Source organism: Conger conger, chromosome 9, assembly GCF_963514075.1.
Source record: "Conger conger chromosome 9, fConCon1.1, whole genome shotgun sequence".
Lineage (NCBI taxonomy): Eukaryota > Metazoa > Chordata > Actinopteri > Anguilliformes > Congridae > Conger > Conger conger.
Genome location: NC_083768.1, coordinates 29,594,943 through 29,615,588, shown reverse-complemented (window position 1 = coordinate 29,615,588; position 20,646 = coordinate 29,594,943). Strand labels below are relative to the sequence as shown.

The window sequence follows — 20,646 nt, the reverse complement described above, 5'->3', positions numbered from 1 at the left end:
GACTTGTGTTTTTACCCCTTAAAAGACAAGCCAGCGTATTTCTCACAGCCTAAGGCCTACTTCATGCTTCATCTCTTTTATGCACCGGTCCTCAGTGACCGGTGTGTCCTCCATCATCCTCCCGAATGCGAGATACAGTGGTGATGGCCCACTTGTGGTCATGCGCAGGCGTGGGTAAAATGCTGAAAGCCGTCTGCGCAAGTTCAGTCGTACCATGGAATGTCCTTACTGCAGGTGGTGCTCAGTTCATTCTGAGCGTGTGACGCGACACTCGCAGCCTCTTGCAGGTTGATAACGGAGAATTATCCCCTGCCGCCTATTTTCTGTACTCTTTCACGGACGCTGTCATCCTGCTCTCACAACGCCGAACGCCCTTAGCTGCCCTCCAACGCGTGGTAACCGGGACTTGGAAATGATCGCACTGGCGTTCAATTTCAACGTTTTGACAAGGGACCTGTCATTATACCTGGAAAATCAAGTCAAAGTCGGGCTTTTCGGTTCTGGAGTGGGACTGTCCTTAATACTCGGCTTCAGCGCCGCGTACGCTTGTTACTACTTGATCTCGGTAGCCAAGGTAGGGTTGCAGGATGTCGAATCGTTGTAGGCTATATCTTGCTATGTAGGGAAACCGAAGACTAAATTAACCTTTAATGTACGCATTTTGGCCATATACAGCCTTTACTTCTCGTGTTTGAATACTATCAGCGGCCTTATAGCATATAGCTTAGTTCTGTATTGTCATATTTTACTGTTTTATTCATTTTTGTCTAATAATAATGATAATTTATTTTATTGGTGCGTTCGACAGGAACGCCTCCCCTACAGTAGACTACATCCCATAGTTTGTGTGTGTTCCGCTATTCTAGGCTAGTGTTGTTTACTGTACCTGTGGATCCTTTTCGATTTTATTTTTAATGAAAGTACTTCATTTGATTCAGTACATTTCTGTGCTTAGCTACAAGACAAATAGCCTCCACGAGGGGTTTTTTTCAAAATCCATTTCATGTTGAATGGACACAGAATGGGTAGCACAATTAATTAGATTTACTGTGTATAAAAGTAATCAACCCGTGTTATGCTTGCAACCGTTGTGTTTTCTGGAGAAAATCCACGTGCCTGGATTTTGTACTGGTGTGGAAGCAATGTACAGTACAGTTGTACAGTACAGTTGCTCAATATTCAATTTACTGTCTTGCAAATGTTTTTGTCACCGATTATGTGAGTTTCTTCGATTATATCCTCTAAGTACAAAGGTTGCAAAACACTCATTATAGATTATTGGTTATTGCCAGGATGACCTCAGGCAACTAATCATAATCGCGAAATATGTCAAGTCCCTATATAGCCTTTAATTTAAATCGAGGCATAATTTCCTGTTTCAGTGTTCTTCCTGCTGAAAAAAACCCAGCTCCCTGCTAAAAAAAAACAGCTCAAGATTGTTGAAATTACCAGAGCTGATATTTCTGGCTGGTCATAGCTGGATTTTACATGCATAGTTTGCATAGTCACCAGACACCTCAACCTTATTCAATCATCAGGGGATTAGAAACAGCCTGAGTGATCAATGGGTGTTAGACGGAAGTGTATTGGTATACTTTGGTGACCATTAACTTAATCGATTGAATTCTGTGGCTTGAAGACATAAACAGTAGTATTTTTTAGCTGTGTGTAATAATATATAGAATGTTTGTGTACTTGGCCAATTGCATGGTCAGAATGCTTCTGTTGCATCATCAGGACGGAAACAATTGCACATGGATTGTGTGTGACAGCACCACTGTTTAAAATGAGGCTGCTGTATTGACATTTTGGTGGCAAAAAAGTTCTTATGTATCATCCTCCCTTGTGTTTCAGAAACCACAACTTATTGCCGGGGGGAAGAAATTCTTCCAATTTCTGAAGGAGCAATGCCCCGTGGTGTCAGAGACATACTATCCCACCTTCTGGTGCTGGGAGAGTCGGGTTCAAACACTGCTCAGGCCCTTTGTCACGGCCAAGCCAGTGGTCTGCTATAGAAAGTAAGACTTGATTTACAGTATTGATGATGATGAGGTTAATACTAATCATAATAACCTTTTCTTCAGGAATGTGGCAAAGTTCAACTCCAAAGTTGTTCTTCCATCCATCCATCCATCCATCCATTATCTTAACCCGCTTATCCTGAACAGGGTCGCTGGAGCCTATCCCAGCATACATTGGCGAATACACCCTGGACAGGTCGCCAGTCCATCGCAGGGCACACACACCATTCACTCACAAACTCATACCTATGGGCAATTTAGACTCTCCAATCAGCCTAACCTGCATGTCTTTGTACCCGGAGGAAACCCACACAGACACGGGGAGAACATGCAAACTCCACACAGAGAGGCCCCGGCCGACGGGGATTCGAACCCAGGACCTCCTTGCTGTGAGGCGGCAGTGCTACCCACTGCACCATCTGTGCCGCCCCAAAGTTGTTCTTGTTAATCGCTATTTTATTTGCAGACAGAAGTATAAACATTATTCTCACAATTGCAGCTATAGTAGAACGTGCACACCATCTGGGATTTCACAGCACATCTCAGGTGCAGGTTATCCGACAGAGAGTTTGGCAGCATGAACTTCAGTATCCTATGACATCACAGGAGGCAGAAGAAGTGTATAAGTACAGGATCCAGGCCAGGTTTCTCCCGCTGTGCTCTGGGATTATGAAGATTATAAATGGTTGGCATGATTACCTAATGGGCTGCGGCTGCGTGAGGTTTGATTCTTCTCTTTTTCATCCACTTTTCAGCATGCAGGATAAATCTCCTGTTCTCCTGTTTGGCTGAGTCTCCACAGGACATTGAAAGGAATCTTTTGTGCCAGTGTCGGCTCAGCCTTCCCTCCATTGCTCTGGGGCTTTTACTCCAGGATTACAGCGTGGTCCTTCACATTGCATGCTAATTTATTAAGGCTATTTTAAAGTGGGCTGGCTGATAGTTAGCGGGAACAAAGGAATATAAGGGAAAATCAGAATTCGGCTGCTTTTGATCAATCTGCTGACTCCAGTTTGAAGCCACGGCAGACTCAGAGAAAGCAGAAAACAAACAGTGTTTCATCAGCTCTGCCCTGAATGTCTAATGAAAGTGAAAAATGGCATGTATAATATCTCTGAATTGTGTTAAGATTAACGTGTTGTTATGGCATTCATTTTCATTTTGATGACTAAGTATAAATGCTGCAAAAAGCAGCCTGGCTCATAACACCATGCTAATGGACTGTAGAATGCAAACAAATGTGGTTTGGCATCAAGGTTCCTCAACAAATTCATCACCCAGGCTCTGTAAGAATTGAAATGCATAGAGTCTCTCAAACAAGATGCTGGTTGAATTTACATTGACACATTAAGATATAAAATCCACTCTGGATGGGTGGTGGTTTAGGCTCTTTGCATTATAAAAGGTGGTTGATGCGATAAAGATTAGTATGACCAGGATCCATTTCATAACAACCATAATGGTGATAACAGTTGTATTTTGTATTCATACCCAGCTAAACCAGCTTGACCAGCTCATACCCAGCTCATACTCATACAGTCTTCTGATTATTCAAAGATAGTCTGGAATGTTGGCTTGTCTTTTCTTTGCATGCCTCCATTTTGAAGAAATAAGATTGACAGCTGTAGAGTTGAATTCTCAAAATGACAGCGTGTAATTGAGACACAGTCTTACATTGTCTCCAAGCCAGTTCCACATAGAAGTACATTATGGAGACTCACTGAGTCTAATTCATAAGCTCTGCACATGCACAGTATAACATAGCTTGCTATGTCATTTCCGCACATTATAGCAATGTTGCACCCTCTATTCAGTAATTAGTACTTCTAATAACACTCACACATATACACACACAAAGGACATACATACACAGAAGGATGGCAGTACCACAATCATTATAGAAAGCATAACAGTCTCATCCCATAAAGTCTGTAAAGCCTCACGTTCCAGTAGCTGCTTTACAGCCCCTGTAATTGGCTAGACTTTGAACTGTGGTGCTATGAGGTAACAGCAGCACATGGTGCCACAGGTACTTTTCAGCATTTTGCATTGGTCTCCGACCTTTTTGGACCACTATCTAATCAAGAAGCATGTGTGTATTGCTGATCCTCTGAAGTTATTAGGGATAACCACCTTTCACACAATAACCATGGCTTGCCCATGTCAGCAACCTAGTGGAGCACTGTCTTGTAGATAAGTAGATAGTTCTCAAATCAGAGGCGGGTAACCAAGGTCATCACTGTATGCATTGCCTCTCTTGGGAAAGTGCAGAACAAAAATGACTGAATTGTGCATGATTGTCGATTAATCTTTACACAGTTTTCTGCAGTACTGTACATCAATCTTGGTCATGTAAATACCAGTGGCATGTGGTGAGCTGTGTAGCTTGAAAGGTACTGTCCTGTGCTGTTTCATCAGTTTTCTCTGCAAGTTTGTTTTTTGTGCTGCCAGTACAGGCGTTAATATTTTAATTGCCGCAGTCAGAGCAGGTGACACAGTGATGGCAGTAACACCCAGTGCCTACCTAAGAGACCTCACGTCAAATTCACCGTGACAGAAATTCAATGTTGGTTACAGACCTTGTCAGCTGACAGAATTTGTCAGTGCCCAAGCAAAAATTCCCTCTCTTGAATGGAGTGATGCATTAACATGTCTATTTAAAGCCCCTCCCCCACAGCTTTCTGAGCGGGTTGCAGCCAGTTCACGGACAGCACAGTTTTATTGCGCTTCCGTGCCAAAAGCCTTTAAAGAGGGAAACTTTGGCTACTTCCTGTTGGTCTGTTTGACTGATTGCAGGGGCCACAATCTGACTGCGGCCGCTCAGCCCGAATATCGATTATCCATTAAAACCCGAGGCCACTGTAATATCCCTGAACGAGCGCCCCTCCCCCACAGCAGTCCCGGCCAGCTATCTGCATAGTCAGATTTCAGGAGAAGTATTGTGTAAATAAAGCAGGTGTCAGCAGACTGGGCTGACGGGAGTTCACCACTGCTTACGTCCAGTCCCTTGACAAAAGTATCAATTCATCTGCAGATGACTGGTAGGCAATGAGTGTATCGAATGCTGTTTGGAGCCAGCTTTTAAAGTGAGTGCACTGACCTGCTAATGTAGCACAAATAAATGACCCTCTGTTGTTGTCCAAGCCATAAATGCTTTTACTGGGCATTATGTGTCCAGTGTTAAATCCTAAAGTGGAAGAGATGGTGGAAAGGCGACCGTTTTCACAACTTTCAGGCTTTGGTTTTGGAAATGTGCGATATAAGGATTATGGGGCCATTTGTGTTGTGGCATCATTCAGCTGATGGCATGTAAATTATGTTCAAATATGAATCAGAAATACAAGGAATGAATTCGTTATTTTTGTAAAAATGATAAATGTATCAGTACATTTACAATCTCAAATGTATTTACTGTATATCTATATGTACTATAAAATGTGCATGCAACCATGCTGTAATGTATGGCATGTGAAAATGTATGATGAGTTTTTTTTTTGTATTCCCACTGGAAAATTTCTTCTAAGAAGCATTGATTAGAATTGGCCCTATGCAAATAAATATTGATTCATTAATAAAAGATATATAAAAACATAATGTAACCAGATTTATATTGCAGTAATAATATGGTGGCACCCAATCAGGCTATGCTTTACTAAATGTTGTGTCTCCTTCATGTCCATGTGTACAGTGAGCTCATTAAAGCAGCGGATGGCGGTCAGATTTCTTTGGATTGGTTCGATAATAATGACAGCACCACCCATCCGGATCCGGCCATCCGGCCCACTGTCCTGCTGCTGCCTGGGCTCACCGGAACCAGTCGTGAGTCCTACATCCTGCACATGGTCCAACAGAGCCGGGAGCTGGGCTACAGGTGGGTACCAGCCTGCACTACTGAAGACCTTGTGCGATGCTCGTTCAGTCAACAGCACTAAAATGAATTAAAGCTTCATTTAATTTCAACAAAGTCTCAGTGAGTTCCATTAAAGCGGCATTGGACCCACTGGCTAATGTGCTATGAATGGACATTGATGTGAAGCAGCTCCATTAACTGTGACTCCTGTGTCTTGCAAATTAGTTTCACAGAGGATCTTGTTTGAGAAGGTCAGCCATTTACACTTACCGAAGCATAAATGAAAAAGAAAGGTACAGAAACAGTGAAGATTTAAGCTTGAAAAAAATGACAGAACAGTGGAACTCCCATAGACTGCGCTCGTTTGACAAAAAATCGCGGTCCGTCTTCGTATATTTTTGACCTATGTGGGGGTATCACCTTGATAAGTCGGAAAGTGATAGGGAAGTGGATGATGGGTGGATGGCTGGTGGTGTTGTGCTCCAGCTATGGGTCTGTTAACCTGCTTGTTAGATGTCAGTTGTCAGTTAGTTTCCTTTGAACTCACTCTCATCTGTGTGAGGTTGGGCAGCCTGTTAATCACTGCACAGTATCAATTACACTCAACCGATTATTCACCACACATTTAGCAAAGAGACAAACCAACTTCTGAGCTTTTAAAAGCAATGCAATCCAAATGGCTCCCATGATATATGCAGCTTGGTCTTATTTTTAATGCAGTGATGACTATCACAGCCAACTGTGGGCAAGAGTCCTACATGAGGCGAGACATAGCGTCCGCTCTTCCTCAATAGTGCATTAGCTACCTGCAGTTACGACTTGTCTGTGCCAGCTGTACAGTCCTTCAGTACAGAGTAATGTCAGAAGGCCACCGCAGATGTTGGTGAGGCCAGGTGTGTGCTGTGTAAATCTGGGCTACTTACGAAGCTTCTCTTGCACAAGAGATGCAGAGCGTTGCAGTTTGGGCCTGTCCATTCGCCCAGCCTGTCCTCATTCTTTCAGATGGAGCGGGCAGGCCAGCTCAGCATCTTCCCCACCTCAAGCCTCCCGTCTTTATGGCTTAATGAAATACAGCTTACTCCGGGCAGCTTTGCAGCTTAGCCAGGCATACTTTCCTTTGTGCGGCAAGGCTCACACACACACACACACACACACACACACACACATTCACTCCTACCCCACCTAACTGCTGAGTTTCAAAGATGAACCAGGATAAGTTATGCTGATAAAGTTTCCATTTGGAGGACATGGAGATCTCTAGAGGGTGGACCATGGGGGCCTTGCTTCATTTCTAGCGGGTTGAGGATATTGTTATCATCACTCATATCTCATAAGTACAGTACTGGATTTTCCCCTTTCCCCTGGCCCCAGCTTCAGCGAGTTTAGCCGAAATGCCTGCACTAACTGGTGACATCAGGAGCGATGGCAACCGAGCTGCAAGCCTTGGTTCTCAGAAGGAATATTGTGTTGAGTTTAAGGTCAGATGGCAATAGCTTTGGATTGCTCCTCTCAGAAAGCCCTTTGAATGGTCGAAACATGGACCCTCAAGCCAGAAATGCAGATTTGGACCAAAGATGCTTAAGTACAGTAAAGAGCAGAAAGATAGGCAGCTGAGGGTATGGTACCCTTACAATAAGTTTAAAAGACCAGACTTTGAAAAGGATACGTTCTCTAAATATGAAAGACCACAGATCAACTGTATGGCTGTAATTCAGTTGTCAAAATGTGGTGTGCAGTATGCTACAGTATATAATATTAAGTGCAATTATGTGCCATATATACATTAGTACATGCCTTTTGTTTCAGATGTGTGGTGTTCAACAACAGAGGGGTGTCTGGTGAAAGACTCTTGGTAAGGAAGCAATATGTAAACATGTGTACACACGCACACACGCATATGCTGCAGATATAATAGGTAATACATTGCTGCAGTCATGCATTATTACTTTTCTGTTATCTTGCCTTTTGTTTTAACCCAGTTTATATTTTAACCCTTTGATGCACATGACGACTGAGTTATTTTCTATATCTTTGCATAGCTTGTGCATCAAAGGGTTAAAAAATAAACAGTAGTAATTGATACGTAACGTCATAAATTGGATGACATAAATTGGTCTCCATTACATTTAGGAAGATACTGTATAATTGTGTTCCTTGAAAAGTTGCATTCAGAGCGCAAACCAGCTGCTTACTAACAAACACTATTTTGTATGCATTGTGTGAGGCTAACTGTTGAAAAGAGCTCAAGGGCATGTCAGGACACATCTGCTGTTATAATAAGTTTACTCAATTACTGCAGAGATGAATGCTGTATTCCACTGTACATGCATTCTGATTACAGCTTGTATATTTCAAGGTTACATGAGCTGCCAATGTGGAATGGTTGATCTCTACATTAATAAATGTCAATAAATGAATCAGCCGACAATTTAATTGGTGATGCAGACAAATATGATCATGCCTGTTATGTTGATAAATATTTTCCCTTTCCCCTTGGTAATACATTCACATTATACAATTATGCCTGTCTTTTTCTCAGCCAAGTGGAAGTACACAAAACTTTGTTCATGGGTAGTCATGTCAACAGTATGCTGTAATGGTCAGGGAGCCAAAATGGTGGGTCAGATACCACTTCTCTCCCAGTTAATCTTAGCCACTCCAGTTAATGAAGTAGTTTAAATGAGAAGAATGTTTGTACAGATTTTTATTTGTTCATGCATATTCAGTCCTGCACTCCTCCAATTGGACATTATTCTCTAAGCGCTCACCAGCTCTCAGGTTTTCTGCTTAGCTGTTCTGGGGACTGTGCCAGTTTCAGAGGAGTGCTGAAATCCTCCGGAGGAAAGTATTCCTTGAAAGTTCAATACGTGGGGCCTGATATGTTGGCCTGGCACATGCAGGGAAAATGCCACGTGCAGCTGGGAATTGCTGTTGCAGTGAATTGAATCTGCAGCCCCACTAGGTCTGATTTATAATTTTTAATTTCATTTTATTTTGGTAATTTGCTGCTAAAACACTGATTCCAAGGCCAGTATAATCCATCTGCTCTCAGATTAATGGCAGCTGCAGTCTCCTATAAACGTCCTTGGCATAGGTGTGTGCGGAGGCCATTTTGAGCAGCTGTGCATTAAAGCAAGGGTATACTGTATCTTTTGGATTTATGTTGCTGACACCATGATATCATCATATAGCAACATCGTGCTCCTCTATCTAACTTTGCTGATGCCTTAATGCAGGCTATATTGCTGCGTTTCATTTTTACATGGTATGCAACTTGTTCATAATGATGAATGTTATTGGAGTTATTGGAAATGAGTGCAACAGCAAAGCCCCAGCTAGGATTTTGGCCTGTGACTTTGGTTCAGTGTGCATAGCTCTAACAACCACGCTGCACAATGTCTGCCTTGATTACTATATCAGTACATTCATCCAGCAATGGGAGATAAATATCAGCATAATGAACACGATTGTTTTCATCCAAATATGAATATGCAAACCGTCTGATCTGTGGGATGGGTACAATGATTCCAATGTTTCTGTTTGATCTGCCATGAAAGCTGATCTAGACAAATAGCTGTGTTGTACAGAGTCAGAGTTGTCTATCTTGTACTGCCAATATTTGATTTAAGAGGGTCTCCTGTGGCAATGATTGGAAATTGAGACATTGATGGCCTTGCATATTCGTTGAAATTGCATTTTTGCAAACTATCTAAATAACTAGCTGGCTTTTTAATTGCCAGGCTGCAATTCAGAAAGGATGTTAAGTTAATTGAATTATTGCAAGCAGGCAGTTGTGAGCATTTATTTATTTGATAAGCTGCTGTTTTGATTGCTTTGTGGTGTCAATGTGGTCAGCAGTTCACAGCTACCAGTTCAGACTCCCATTACCTTACATTTTTATCCATCCATAAATATAAATAAAGCCTGTATGCTGGTTAATGTAATTATGTAACAGTATATAAGTGGCACATATTATGTCTGAAAAATATTGAGCAACTATTTCACCATTTTTGGTATTACATTACTGACCCTAATGCTCTAACCAATCTGCATCATATTGAAAATTTAACTTTATTTCGAAATTAGGTTAACCAGAGCCCTGTTAGCCAGTACAATTACAGGTTTACTATCTATAGCAAGTCCAAATCCTGTAATTATCTGTTCACAAGGATGTGGGTTGGATTTTAGGAGGCAAACAAACATAAAACTATTTACAAAAGTACAACATCAAGTCTTCTGTACCACCAAACTTCAACACACGCATGCGCTAAAAACACTGTCCTCTGATATTGAGGTATCCTACAGTAATGTATGCACAACAGCCTGATAAATACCCCTAGGATCAGCTAAAAACTTGTGATATAGCCCATCCCTGTAGTGAAAGCTTAGTGTATTCTGCACAGATTAATGCTGGACAAAGCTTTTCCTGCTGCACAAATGCTCATAGGATGGTTATGGACTTCTGTATATTCATTCTGCTATGTGAATGCAGCGATATTCCTTAATCGTCCATTACCTGAATATGATTATACCTTAACCTTATACCTTGTTGGAAAGGGTTACCTTTTTTACATTAGTTTCGGTACTGAAATGATTGAGCAATGCATATACACAACAATAATAAATAGTTCAATATGACATTCACTTAGGTATAGTTCCGGCAAATATATCGTTTTCTTGATAATGGCTGAACAGATTACGAAATACACTTCATTAGTCAAAAAACAGTCGTACCTTCATAACCAAGTGGATTATTTGGTTCCATAAATATGTCTGGAAATATGTTGGTCAGACATGCAATGAAAGTGAGCTGTGTTTATGTGTTTTTTCATGCAACTTCTGAATTGTATATTTTTGTTCTATATTGGAACAGGATTTTTTGACGTTGAGAAATGGTATCAAGGATTGTTAGAAAATGCCTTTTATGGTCTGTGGTGAGGTGATGGTTGTAAACCGTGAACATGGCGAGGCTGGAGTTTTATTGCCCTGCTTTGCAAATAAGAGGCTGATAAGCATCAAAACTTCTGTTCTCACTAGCGGAGAGTGTTTTTAACAATTTAGCATCGTCGTTTTGCGGTTTTAGTCACAGTTTTTTGTATTATACAAATATGAACGTAAGATGATAGGGTTAAATTGGGATGTGTCTTTATGGAGCCACTTTTAATATGGGGTACTTTTCTGCCTGTTTTCTAATCAATAAATTCCAAGCATCATGTTCATCATTCCTGGTCCTTGATTGAGTGAATACAATCCATGCCATGTAATGTGGTTTTTGGTTCAGCCGAAACACAAGACTAAGTTCCTGATAGTGTCCTGTATGATTATTCATCAGCATGTTTGTCATAAAAGGAACACTGGAGCTGCTGAGTGGCTTATCCTGGTAAGGCACTGTAGGCCCCACGGCTCGCTATGACGTCTAGACAGAGGTGGAATCCAGGTCCAGAAAGTAAATCCAATCACCTGGATTTGCTAATTGACACAATTCCTCAGCCAGGAGGTAGAACTAATTAGTGAAATGAGCTGGGTGAAGCTCATGGGTGAAGAGACATACAGCAGGACTTTTGCTTTCTGACCCCTGGACTTTCCACCTCTTAGTCCCGATAGTGCCCATGCCAACTGCAGCCAGTAGCCCCACAGGGCGCATCATTGTAAGCACGCCGTCATCCAGGGAGGAGTAGCTCTCATCACACAGCTCCACCCCTGGCTGATCAGGTCTCTGAACTGTGCCTGCACAAGCTGCACATGAACCATCCCGATGCGATTTCTGTGCAAGCTACTGTAAAATTGCTGATGTCGGTCAAAAATTATGGCTATGTTACCTACTACCTAGTCAATGAATATCGAATCAGTCACAAGGGGTTGCATTACAAACTCGGAACTATGAGTCATGTCAGGTGAATGACTCAACATACATAACATAACTTATACATTACGCACAGTTTATATGGAATAATATGGAAATTTGGCTGCGCGTGTGTATTTTTAGCTTGTGCTTGTGCTCATGCATCCATGTTTTTCCGTTTTCGGTTGCTCTCTACCCCATTAACTGAATGTTGTGTGCTTTGTCCCAGACCCCGCGGACCTACTGCGCGGCCAACACAGAGGACCTGGAGGCCGTCATCGCGTACATCCAGAGCACCCACGCGGCCGCCCCGCTGATGGCCGCTGGAGTCTCCATGGGAGGGTACGCCTCACCCCCGTCCACTTGAGTAACCTCCAGTCTCCCTGACCCCATTCATGCGCCGCGCGGCGGTTAAAGCCGCCGTATCGATTGCCTGTTGCTTAGATTCGCGACGTGCACAGAACAGGATCTCGAACACTCGAGCCGCTGAAAAATTAATGCGGAGAAGCCGTTGAGGTGACACAGGCTTATCGTTTGTCTCATCAGCTGAAAGCCAGCCCTGGGACTAACCAGAAGGAAGCGTAACTCCCCTCTTCCCTGAACTGGAGAAAAAATAGAACAGCCTCTGATGCTGGCAAATGAAGTTCACATACGGTTACTGCGCACCGTTGGGAGCGAGGATAATGCAGTAGTCTAGATCTTGCGCAATAGTTTGTCATGTGACCCAGCCGCTTCCCCGTTGCAGTTTTGCCAGCAGGAATATTCATTGTTACTCTTTCTAATAACTGTATTGAATGTGTTCTCTGTCTGTAATAATTAATGCGCCTGTGTTCTGCTAAGAAGCTGGAAATACTGGAATTGGAGCAACAATGTCTGAAAAGGAAAAAGGCCCTTGCATGTTAAAACTCATGTTAAAACATATTACTATCCCTGTAAAAATGATGATTGACCGACTGTACAGGAGCTCAAGGGTTTAGCTGTAGTCCCTATAGTATGAAAAAAACAACATTTCCCAGGTTCCTTTGCTTCAACCACCCCCAACAGAATGATGTTGGCCAACTACCTGGGTCAGAAGGGGAGGGACACATGCCTGCGTGGGGTGGTGGTGTTCTCAGCCGGCTGGGACGTGTTTGAGTGCACCGCCTCATTGGAGAAGCCCTTGGACCGATTCCTCTTCAACTCCTACCTCACAAGCTGCCTGCAAGCCTCTGTCGATAGGTCAGTATGGGGAGGGGGCATGGCCTCCAACCTGGAAGCCCAGGCCTGCAGGTGTGGCCTTGTGCCCAGCCTGACACTGCTCTCCACCTCTGCCAGGGGATTTCTGGCACAGCTGCTTGGCAAACCTTTCAGTGATGGAACATATTCGACCCAGTAGTCATATGTCAGGCAGCCATTATATTCTTTTCACATGGGGCAGCCTGTTTAATTGGCTTACTTTGCTGCAGGGAATTTGGCTATCCTCAGTGTCATTACACTGAGGGGACGTGTGAATAGGTCAGAAACAGACACAGGAACTAGAAACAGTTCTCTGTGGTTTTTAATTGATTTTGCAAAACACACCAATCTCACATTTATCTATTTACCACATGATACTCCAGTCCAGTTGCATTAAATAATCAATTGTGACAGCTTGTGGGTATTATACTAGCACAGAGCCAAGAAGGAGTCATGCAGAAGGGGCATAACTGATTCTGTCACAGAGCTGGCTGGTAAATGGATCGCTGGGCTCTGTCTTTCTGCGTCATATGGCCACAGCCAGCCGTGTCTGGCACAGCCAGGCAGCGGGTAGCATTCCCTCTCTGACGTCACGCACCAGGACCGGATGGCTACGCGCTGGTCCCACCTCTCCAGCGAGCCGACAACCGCTTCATACATTCCCTGCCAAGCTGCTTAAAATAAACCGCACGTGTTATATATGAAGTTACAAGCTTTACGTCTTTCTGCTGTGGAACAATGGAACAATATATGGAAGAATTACATGGTAGAAACACCATACACAGTTTTAAAAGCTAATTCAGAAAAATCCTAAAGACAAAAAAGATGATACCCACAAAGAAAATTGAGTAGTCACTGTTGGTCCCACTGTCAGTGATATCAAGCTGTGTGGTTTGAACTTTTTCGCGCTTGAATGACAAAAACAGTCAAATCTCTTTTACATTAAAACTGGAGTCAATTTTCCCGTAGAAATGGAATATACTGTATATAGTTTAAATATGTGGATTTTTAATACATAATGATCACACTTTGTAAATGTTTGCATATACCAAAGTGCAATATGTTGACCATGTATTCTATTTAAATATATATTCAGTATTTCTCACCTCGACAAACCCATTAATCAGAATCCAGGGGTTATAATGTGTTCTGGTGGGGATGAGCATAGGACCAGGTTTAGAAGACTGGGACCAGGTTACAGGATTATAACAGGAATTCAGTTCTTCCTCCAGCACTAGCAACGAATGCACATACATTCACCCTCTATCTTCTCTTACAGACACCGGCCTGTACTTGAGAAAAGCTTTGACATTGATCACATAATGAAGGTAGGATATTGTTGAATCGGCACTTCAAAGCAGACCTGTAAAAATGAGAGGGGTTTTTTGGTTTGATAATGAGTTGGTTATTTCTCACTGAATGGTTGCACACAGACAATACAATTAGAACAGTCTAATAGGAATCAAAGATGGCTGGAACTGGATTTTTTTAAATAACTAACATGGCATCAATCTTGAGGATTTTTAAAATTTATTTAACATAAAGCAAAACAGAAAGGTATACATTGACTGAAAATAGCTAACATCTGTCTGGATGTGGAATATCTGTCCTTCCACATCTGCATGTAGAACCTTAATACCACAACCAAATTCCAAAATGACATTCAGAAACTCCCATATTTCCGTCCGGTTGCATGTCCTTTCCGTTTGGCTTCGATACTGTACCTCTGCCGCAGCACTGGTTTATAATATGTCCACTCAGCACCACCTGACCTAATGTGTGAAACCCTCTGCAGGCGAAGACTGTGAGGCAGTTCGACGAGAGGTTCACCTCCATCATGTTCGGCTACCCGTCCAACGAGGACTACTATCGGGATGCCAGTCCCATCCACAAGCTTAAGTCTGTGCAGGTGCCTATGCTGTGTCTTAATGCCGCAGACGATGTCTTCTCCCCCAATCACGGTGAGAGTTTAACAAAAGCCAAGCGCATCATTACAGTTGTTGTAATACAGCAGGGTTCACTACATTGAATTGCCGGCATTTATTGTAGCAGTGTTAGCTCAGCTAATTTGCTAGTAAACGCAAGGTGAAGTGCGAGAAAATGGAGGCTCGTACCAGGTTATGTGACAACGCTTCTTGATGACATAACTCTCAAATTCAAAATAACGTTGTTGCCCTTGTCTATGGGCGATCTTTCCTTTCGCTGACTAGTAACGGATTTGTTTTACAAATCTTTGTGCGAGTGAGAAGCTGGGGTTCAAATCCCACCTCAAACTCAGGCAAATCTTACACTTGCAGACTTAGACAATTTATATAGTACCCAATTATAAAGCTGGATATACAATATACAGAAGAAATTCAGGTTAGGTAAGTTGCTCAAGAGTATAACCAACCTGCAATCTTTAGGTTACAAGCCCAGTTCTGTACCCAATACCCACTAAACTGCTTTACTGCTCTGTGTCTGTTAACTGCTCTGTAACGGTACAGTAGTATTGGGCAATGTGGAACATGCCAAGAATGTGTCAGCACCTACAAGGCACAAGATTAATGATGAGAAAGTGTCTGGAACCATAAGCCAAGAGAGATTATCTCATTTTAATTTCACCCAAATGTACCTGGAGTAGGCATAATTAGACAATATACAGTAAGACCTCATCAGCACATTGAGTTAAAAAGAGCAAGGTCTCCAGCAAAGAGGTGTAATTACTTTTCTTTAAAAAGTGTAGATGATATAGGTGATGATATATCCATCGAGGTGATGATATATCCATCTTAAACATTGTCATTTTACACCTATGAACTTGACTACATCAATCCTTAAATAGCTGACATAGGCTACATAGTTATTAGGCTTCCTTTGATGAGATAGCCATGGGGTTAATGTGTGCAGTAATTGAAGTTTTGAAATCCATACCTGCAGAATTACTACTGGAAGAAAAGTCCCAATAGATGCATAAAATCCTATCCAATAAGGCATTCCCAATTGGGCATACACACGGAATTGCTTTCTGACATATTAGAGTCATAGTAGCTTATACATAGACATTACACTAGACACTTTCTCAATAGATTTTCTGATCATTGGATTTAATTAGTGAGGATTTTTGGAATTATGTTTATGTATATAATTATGTGGATCAGTGTTGCCACGGCAGCAGAGATTAATGGAAGCACTGACAAATGTGTCCGTGCCATGCTCAGACCAAAGAGGTGTCATACTTCATTCTATCAAAAGAATCCCATACTTGAAAATGTTCAGACAAGCCGTGACATTGAACCCAACACAAAACAGTTTGATCCTAGAAACCAGCAGCACATTCAAGTGTTGTATGAATGCGGTAGTTTTAGCATTCATTGAAAACAAAGCTCACATGGTCATAAATTTCTCTCGAAGACAGCTCACAGTTACTCACTGCTGAATTGTTCCCACAACTGACCGCAGCAACCATTTGCTGGTATACGTAGTCACAGTTATTAATCTTGGATTGAATTTACCCCCCCACCCTCCTGGGGACTGTATGTGACAGCTGTATGTGACCGGAATGGTCAGAAACACAATCTGAAAATGGTACAAAAGGTGTATTAAAAACATAAAATATGGCTTTTTATTGAGTGGGTACCTCTGGCTACATAACATAGGTATGTTTGAAGCCCATACAGTAATTGCATTTGGCCTTTGGTACCTTAGAAGGATCTGGGCTTAACCTGAGAAGGGATTTGTAAAACATGTGATTGTTTTCAATAAGGCCTGCTTCTCAGAAATAATCCGTAAACGCGTGAAACGTGAAAGAGAAGTGTGTGTCCTTTGGCCCCGGCAGCGTTCCCTGTGGAGGTGGTGAAGCAGAACCCTCACGTGGCGCTGCTGATTACCGACCACGGCGGACACATCGGCTTCCTGGAGGGCGTCTGGCCCTGGAGGAACACCTACATGGACCGCGTCTTCAGGCAGTTCACCAAGGCCATCATGGAGCAAGGGAGCCAGCTGCGGGTCCCGTAACACCGTCCCCCCCCCCCGCCCCCCCGTCCCAGGCCAGCAGTCCATCCCCCCCTCCCCTCTAACACGTGCAAAAAAATATACAGCAGCATTTATATACATTTCCAAAACTAGTAACGCACAATGGAGTTACATCCGGTGTTAATAGCCAGGTGCAGCAGCACTCATTTTCAACAGCATAGTCTCACCTGCTTAACATTTTGTTACCTGTCTTATTCCTGCTGTGATTCACAGGAAGATCCTAGATTATTACATTTTACTGTACTGCTCTTAACTTTTATGTTACCTCATTTTTCTAAAGGTGAACTCCATCATAGGTGAAGTCATTCATCTGTTATTTGTCACGTTTAAAGCAGTTGATGCTTGTTGAATAATGTCTTGAACTGAACCTGGTAACCTGATAATCTGGAAAGGAAGCACTGAGTCATGTGACCAGAGCCGAGAGCTTGCATAGCACCAGTGCAGATGTTCTAATCCTTATCTGAACAGGTCGTGCAACAATCATTTATTTGTCCCTGTTTGTTTGTGAAGTACTATTTTTATTTAGGGTGGTGTGTGTTTGTGGGGGGGGTTTGGCGGCATTGTTGATTTTTCTTATCACTTGCTTTTAGTCAGTCCTCAGGGATTTTATTTACATGCACCCATTTTGGCTTTTTGTCATTTTCAGTTCTTCTTAATAGGCAGGGTATCCCTTACCAGATCACCGTCTTTATTCTACACCGCTCTCTTGAAATGCGATGCACTCCATGCAGTGGACTAGCTTTTTATAACTTGTCGCTGGTCGCACACAAACCCGTCCTAACATACAGGCTATGTAAACCTACAGTTATTCACCGAGTTCAATTTTATCTGACACTTGGGCTACGTTACCAATAAAGTTGTTAATGGCTGCTGCGAGTCGTAATGAAATAACATATAAATACCACACGGGTAACACTTGAACCGCTCATACAAGTTCTGACACTGATGTATCGAGGAAGCCTTAATCCTTACTTTGGTAAAAGCTGACGCTTGTTTTTCGAGTAACCACTACAGCTGGGGCTTTCATTAGATGGTGTATCTGCTCTACCCTTGAAAAGGTGCTTTTCCCAGCTGAAAAAAACAGCTCAAGCTAGGTTTTGAAACAGCTAGTAGCTGGTTGACCAGTTCAGACCAGTTACATACTCAACATGGTTTGACCAGCTCGAGTTATGTTTTCAAAAAGCTGGTAGCTGGTAATTTCAAGATGGTCATAGCTGGATTTCACACCAGGGTTACCTTTGTTGTTTCTTGTAATGCTATAATCATGCCAAACGTTTGTTCTCAATGACGTTTGAAAAATGTGTTACATGTAGCAATGTGTAGGAAATGGAATTGTAACAGCAGTTTCCCTGGATACGGACGTCTGTTTTGCGATTGCAAATGTATGACCGAGGCAGCGCATGATGTATCACTATGTTCTGGTGGTATTTGTACGTTACTTCATTCCGAAACTGTGACTGGCGTGTCCTTGCTTCCTGTCGCATGAGCTGTCCATCCTTTGATATGCTGTCTTGAACCTTAGAACTAACAGACGTCATACCAGTAGCACAAAGGACACCATTTTCTGCAACTTAATCCTGTGACATTCATGCCTATACATGGATATTCTATTTAACATTCATGCAGCAATACGATTTTAATATAAAATACAAACTGTCTATGTACAATTTATGTACACGTATATGGATTGTAAGTACATAAGCTGTATTTAATAAATTATTAAATCCAACCTTTGTCATTACATTGTATTTTTGCTGAAAATGTTCTTAACAATGCAATGATCCATCACACAAAGATCTTTCTTGACTGCCATATCTAGAGTCAAAAAGTCAGAACATTTCACAGATTATGCTAGGCAACAAACAACAAAAGTAATAGTCACTCTTTCTCTGTCTCTCTCTGTCAGAGACACATGGACAGTATTTCAACAGTGACTCAGGGCAGGTTCAATCTCATTTGCCAACTTTATGCACCCTATTGGTCAACCTAAAAGATCCCAACTTTTTCAGTGTTCTTTGTTTCAGTTCAGAGGGTAATAAACGGTCCAACCCTCCTTTTGCAGAATACAGTCAGCAGGGCCCTGGACAGATGGCCTCTGTTCTAAGGCACTTCTCACTTAAGGTGAGCTGAAGCATTTTCAACGACAAGAAGCCAGGCCATTATTACAAGAAGCCAGGCCATTATTCCCAGGAACCTGGCAACCTCCCCTTATTAACCTGCTTCTGGCCATATGTTCTACAGTCCAGTTTGACAGCAAACTGGTGCTGTAGCAGAATACTGGAGAGTTTGTCATGAGATGTTAGCTGTTAGCATGCTGCCTTTTGATCTTGTAGCATTCTGCACAGTCAGGCAACTGGTTATCATTTTATGCTACCACTGATATCATTAAAGGGCACCTTGGGATATCCCGTGACAGATTTTTGTGCTTTTCATTTATTTGTCATTGAGTGTTTATTAGAACATGAAATCAATTTGAAGGTTCTTTAACCCTCTTATGTTATGATTGTAAGACTGCTTTTATGTTTGGGGCCTAATTGAGCCCAACAGTTTAAAAAAACACACAATTATTGTAATAGAGATATTTAGACACCTTGTTTTTATTGTTTCCAAAATGACTAGCCTTTTATCGATAAATATGAAAAATCTGAGCCTAAGGTACAGCGAGTGAAAGTGTGGCACCTGTATGGGAAAGTGCCACCAGCATCATCCGCAAAGAAATCTGACATAAAACTAAAAATGGTTGTTTCTTTTCTTACATTTTATACAGTTACAGAGGGTCAAAAGAACCCCACATGACAGATTGGTATGCAAAGTTGGTATATGACTTAGCATAGCAGCATGTTTATTGCATGTTTACCATTGAATCCCACCAAATTAGAAAATTAGAAAAATCATACAGTATCAATATGAAACTAACTGATTTTTAAGTCAAATTGACCCCAAACATAATAGGAGGGTTAAAAGTACAGTATTTGAAAACCCAACCCCAGGGAGAACATTTTATAGGGTTTGTCAAGTGCACACATCAGATCTGTGGCCCTTTCAAGCTTGTTTTACACATGTATTGTTTGGTTTAGACACAAATGTCCAACCTCTGGATCCCCAGTGGACCCTCTGGTTATGAGCACAGTCTGTTCCCCTCAGGGCCCTTTCTGCTTGGGTGAGCTTGCTTGCCAGGGTTTCTTGTGTTACACCTGAATTAGTTACTCCCAGCCAGATGCTCCCAGGCAGTCAGTTGTTGTCACTGAAAGATTAACCCCGTGCTCGGGTTCAACTCTACGTTTAAAGCTTCGATCGGACATATCAGAGGACAACGACACCACTGTGCAGCGTCTCAGTGGTGTATTCTGAGGACTCGAAACCTTTCATTCCTCAACCGTTTTCCCATGGGCTTCCCGTGACATCCCAGGTAGAAGCCAGCATGGCAGAAACAGCATCCATTTGGGAAGCTCCGTGTCGTAAAATAAAGGAAGTGGGACTGAAGCAATCTGTTCGGAGATTAGAACTGGCCACCCTCTCCGGCTTCTGCATCGCATTACACTCATTTAGCGGACGCTTTTATCCAGAGCTGTTGTATCATATTATATACAGCTGGATATATACTGCAGGTTAAGCACCTCGCATAGGAGTGTAACAGCAATGTCCGCCCTGGGAATCAAACCTACAGCCTGTAGGTCATAAGCCCATTTCCTCACTCATCATAT

At 42.3% G+C, this 20,646-nt stretch overlaps 1 protein-coding gene across 1 annotated transcript; it reads left to right on the top strand.

The window, feature by feature from the left end:
- The first annotated feature begins 245 nt into the window (after window positions 1-245).
- Window positions 246-18,671, top strand: abhd3 (abhydrolase domain containing 3, phospholipase). Its single transcript, XM_061255775.1, has 9 exons — window positions 246-574; window positions 1,855-2,018; window positions 5,710-5,892; window positions 7,678-7,723; window positions 11,943-12,055; window positions 12,758-12,931; window positions 14,208-14,256; window positions 14,724-14,889; window positions 16,746-18,671. Exons 1-9 carry the CDS (start codon window positions 413-415, stop codon window positions 16,922-16,924), a joined length of 1,236 nt encoding a protein of 411 aa, XP_061111759.1. The 5' UTR covers window positions 246-412; the 3' UTR covers window positions 16,925-18,671.
- The last annotated feature ends 1,975 nt before the right edge of the window (window positions 18,672-20,646 follow it).

Excerpts from the sequence above, each read along its gene's own strand:
- abhd3 (XM_061255775.1), top strand. The coding sequence starts at position 413 with ATGATCGCACTGGCGTTCAATTTCAACGTTTTGACAAGGGACCTGTCA. Across the intron at positions 12,932-14,207 it reads CTGCAAGCCTCTGTCGATAG|ACACCGGCCTGTACTTGAGA; the intron begins GTCAGTATGGGG and ends CTTCTCTTACAG. Across the intron at positions 14,890-16,745 it reads TGTCTTCTCCCCCAATCACG|CGTTCCCTGTGGAGGTGGTG; the intron begins GTGAGAGTTTAA and ends TGGCCCCGGCAG.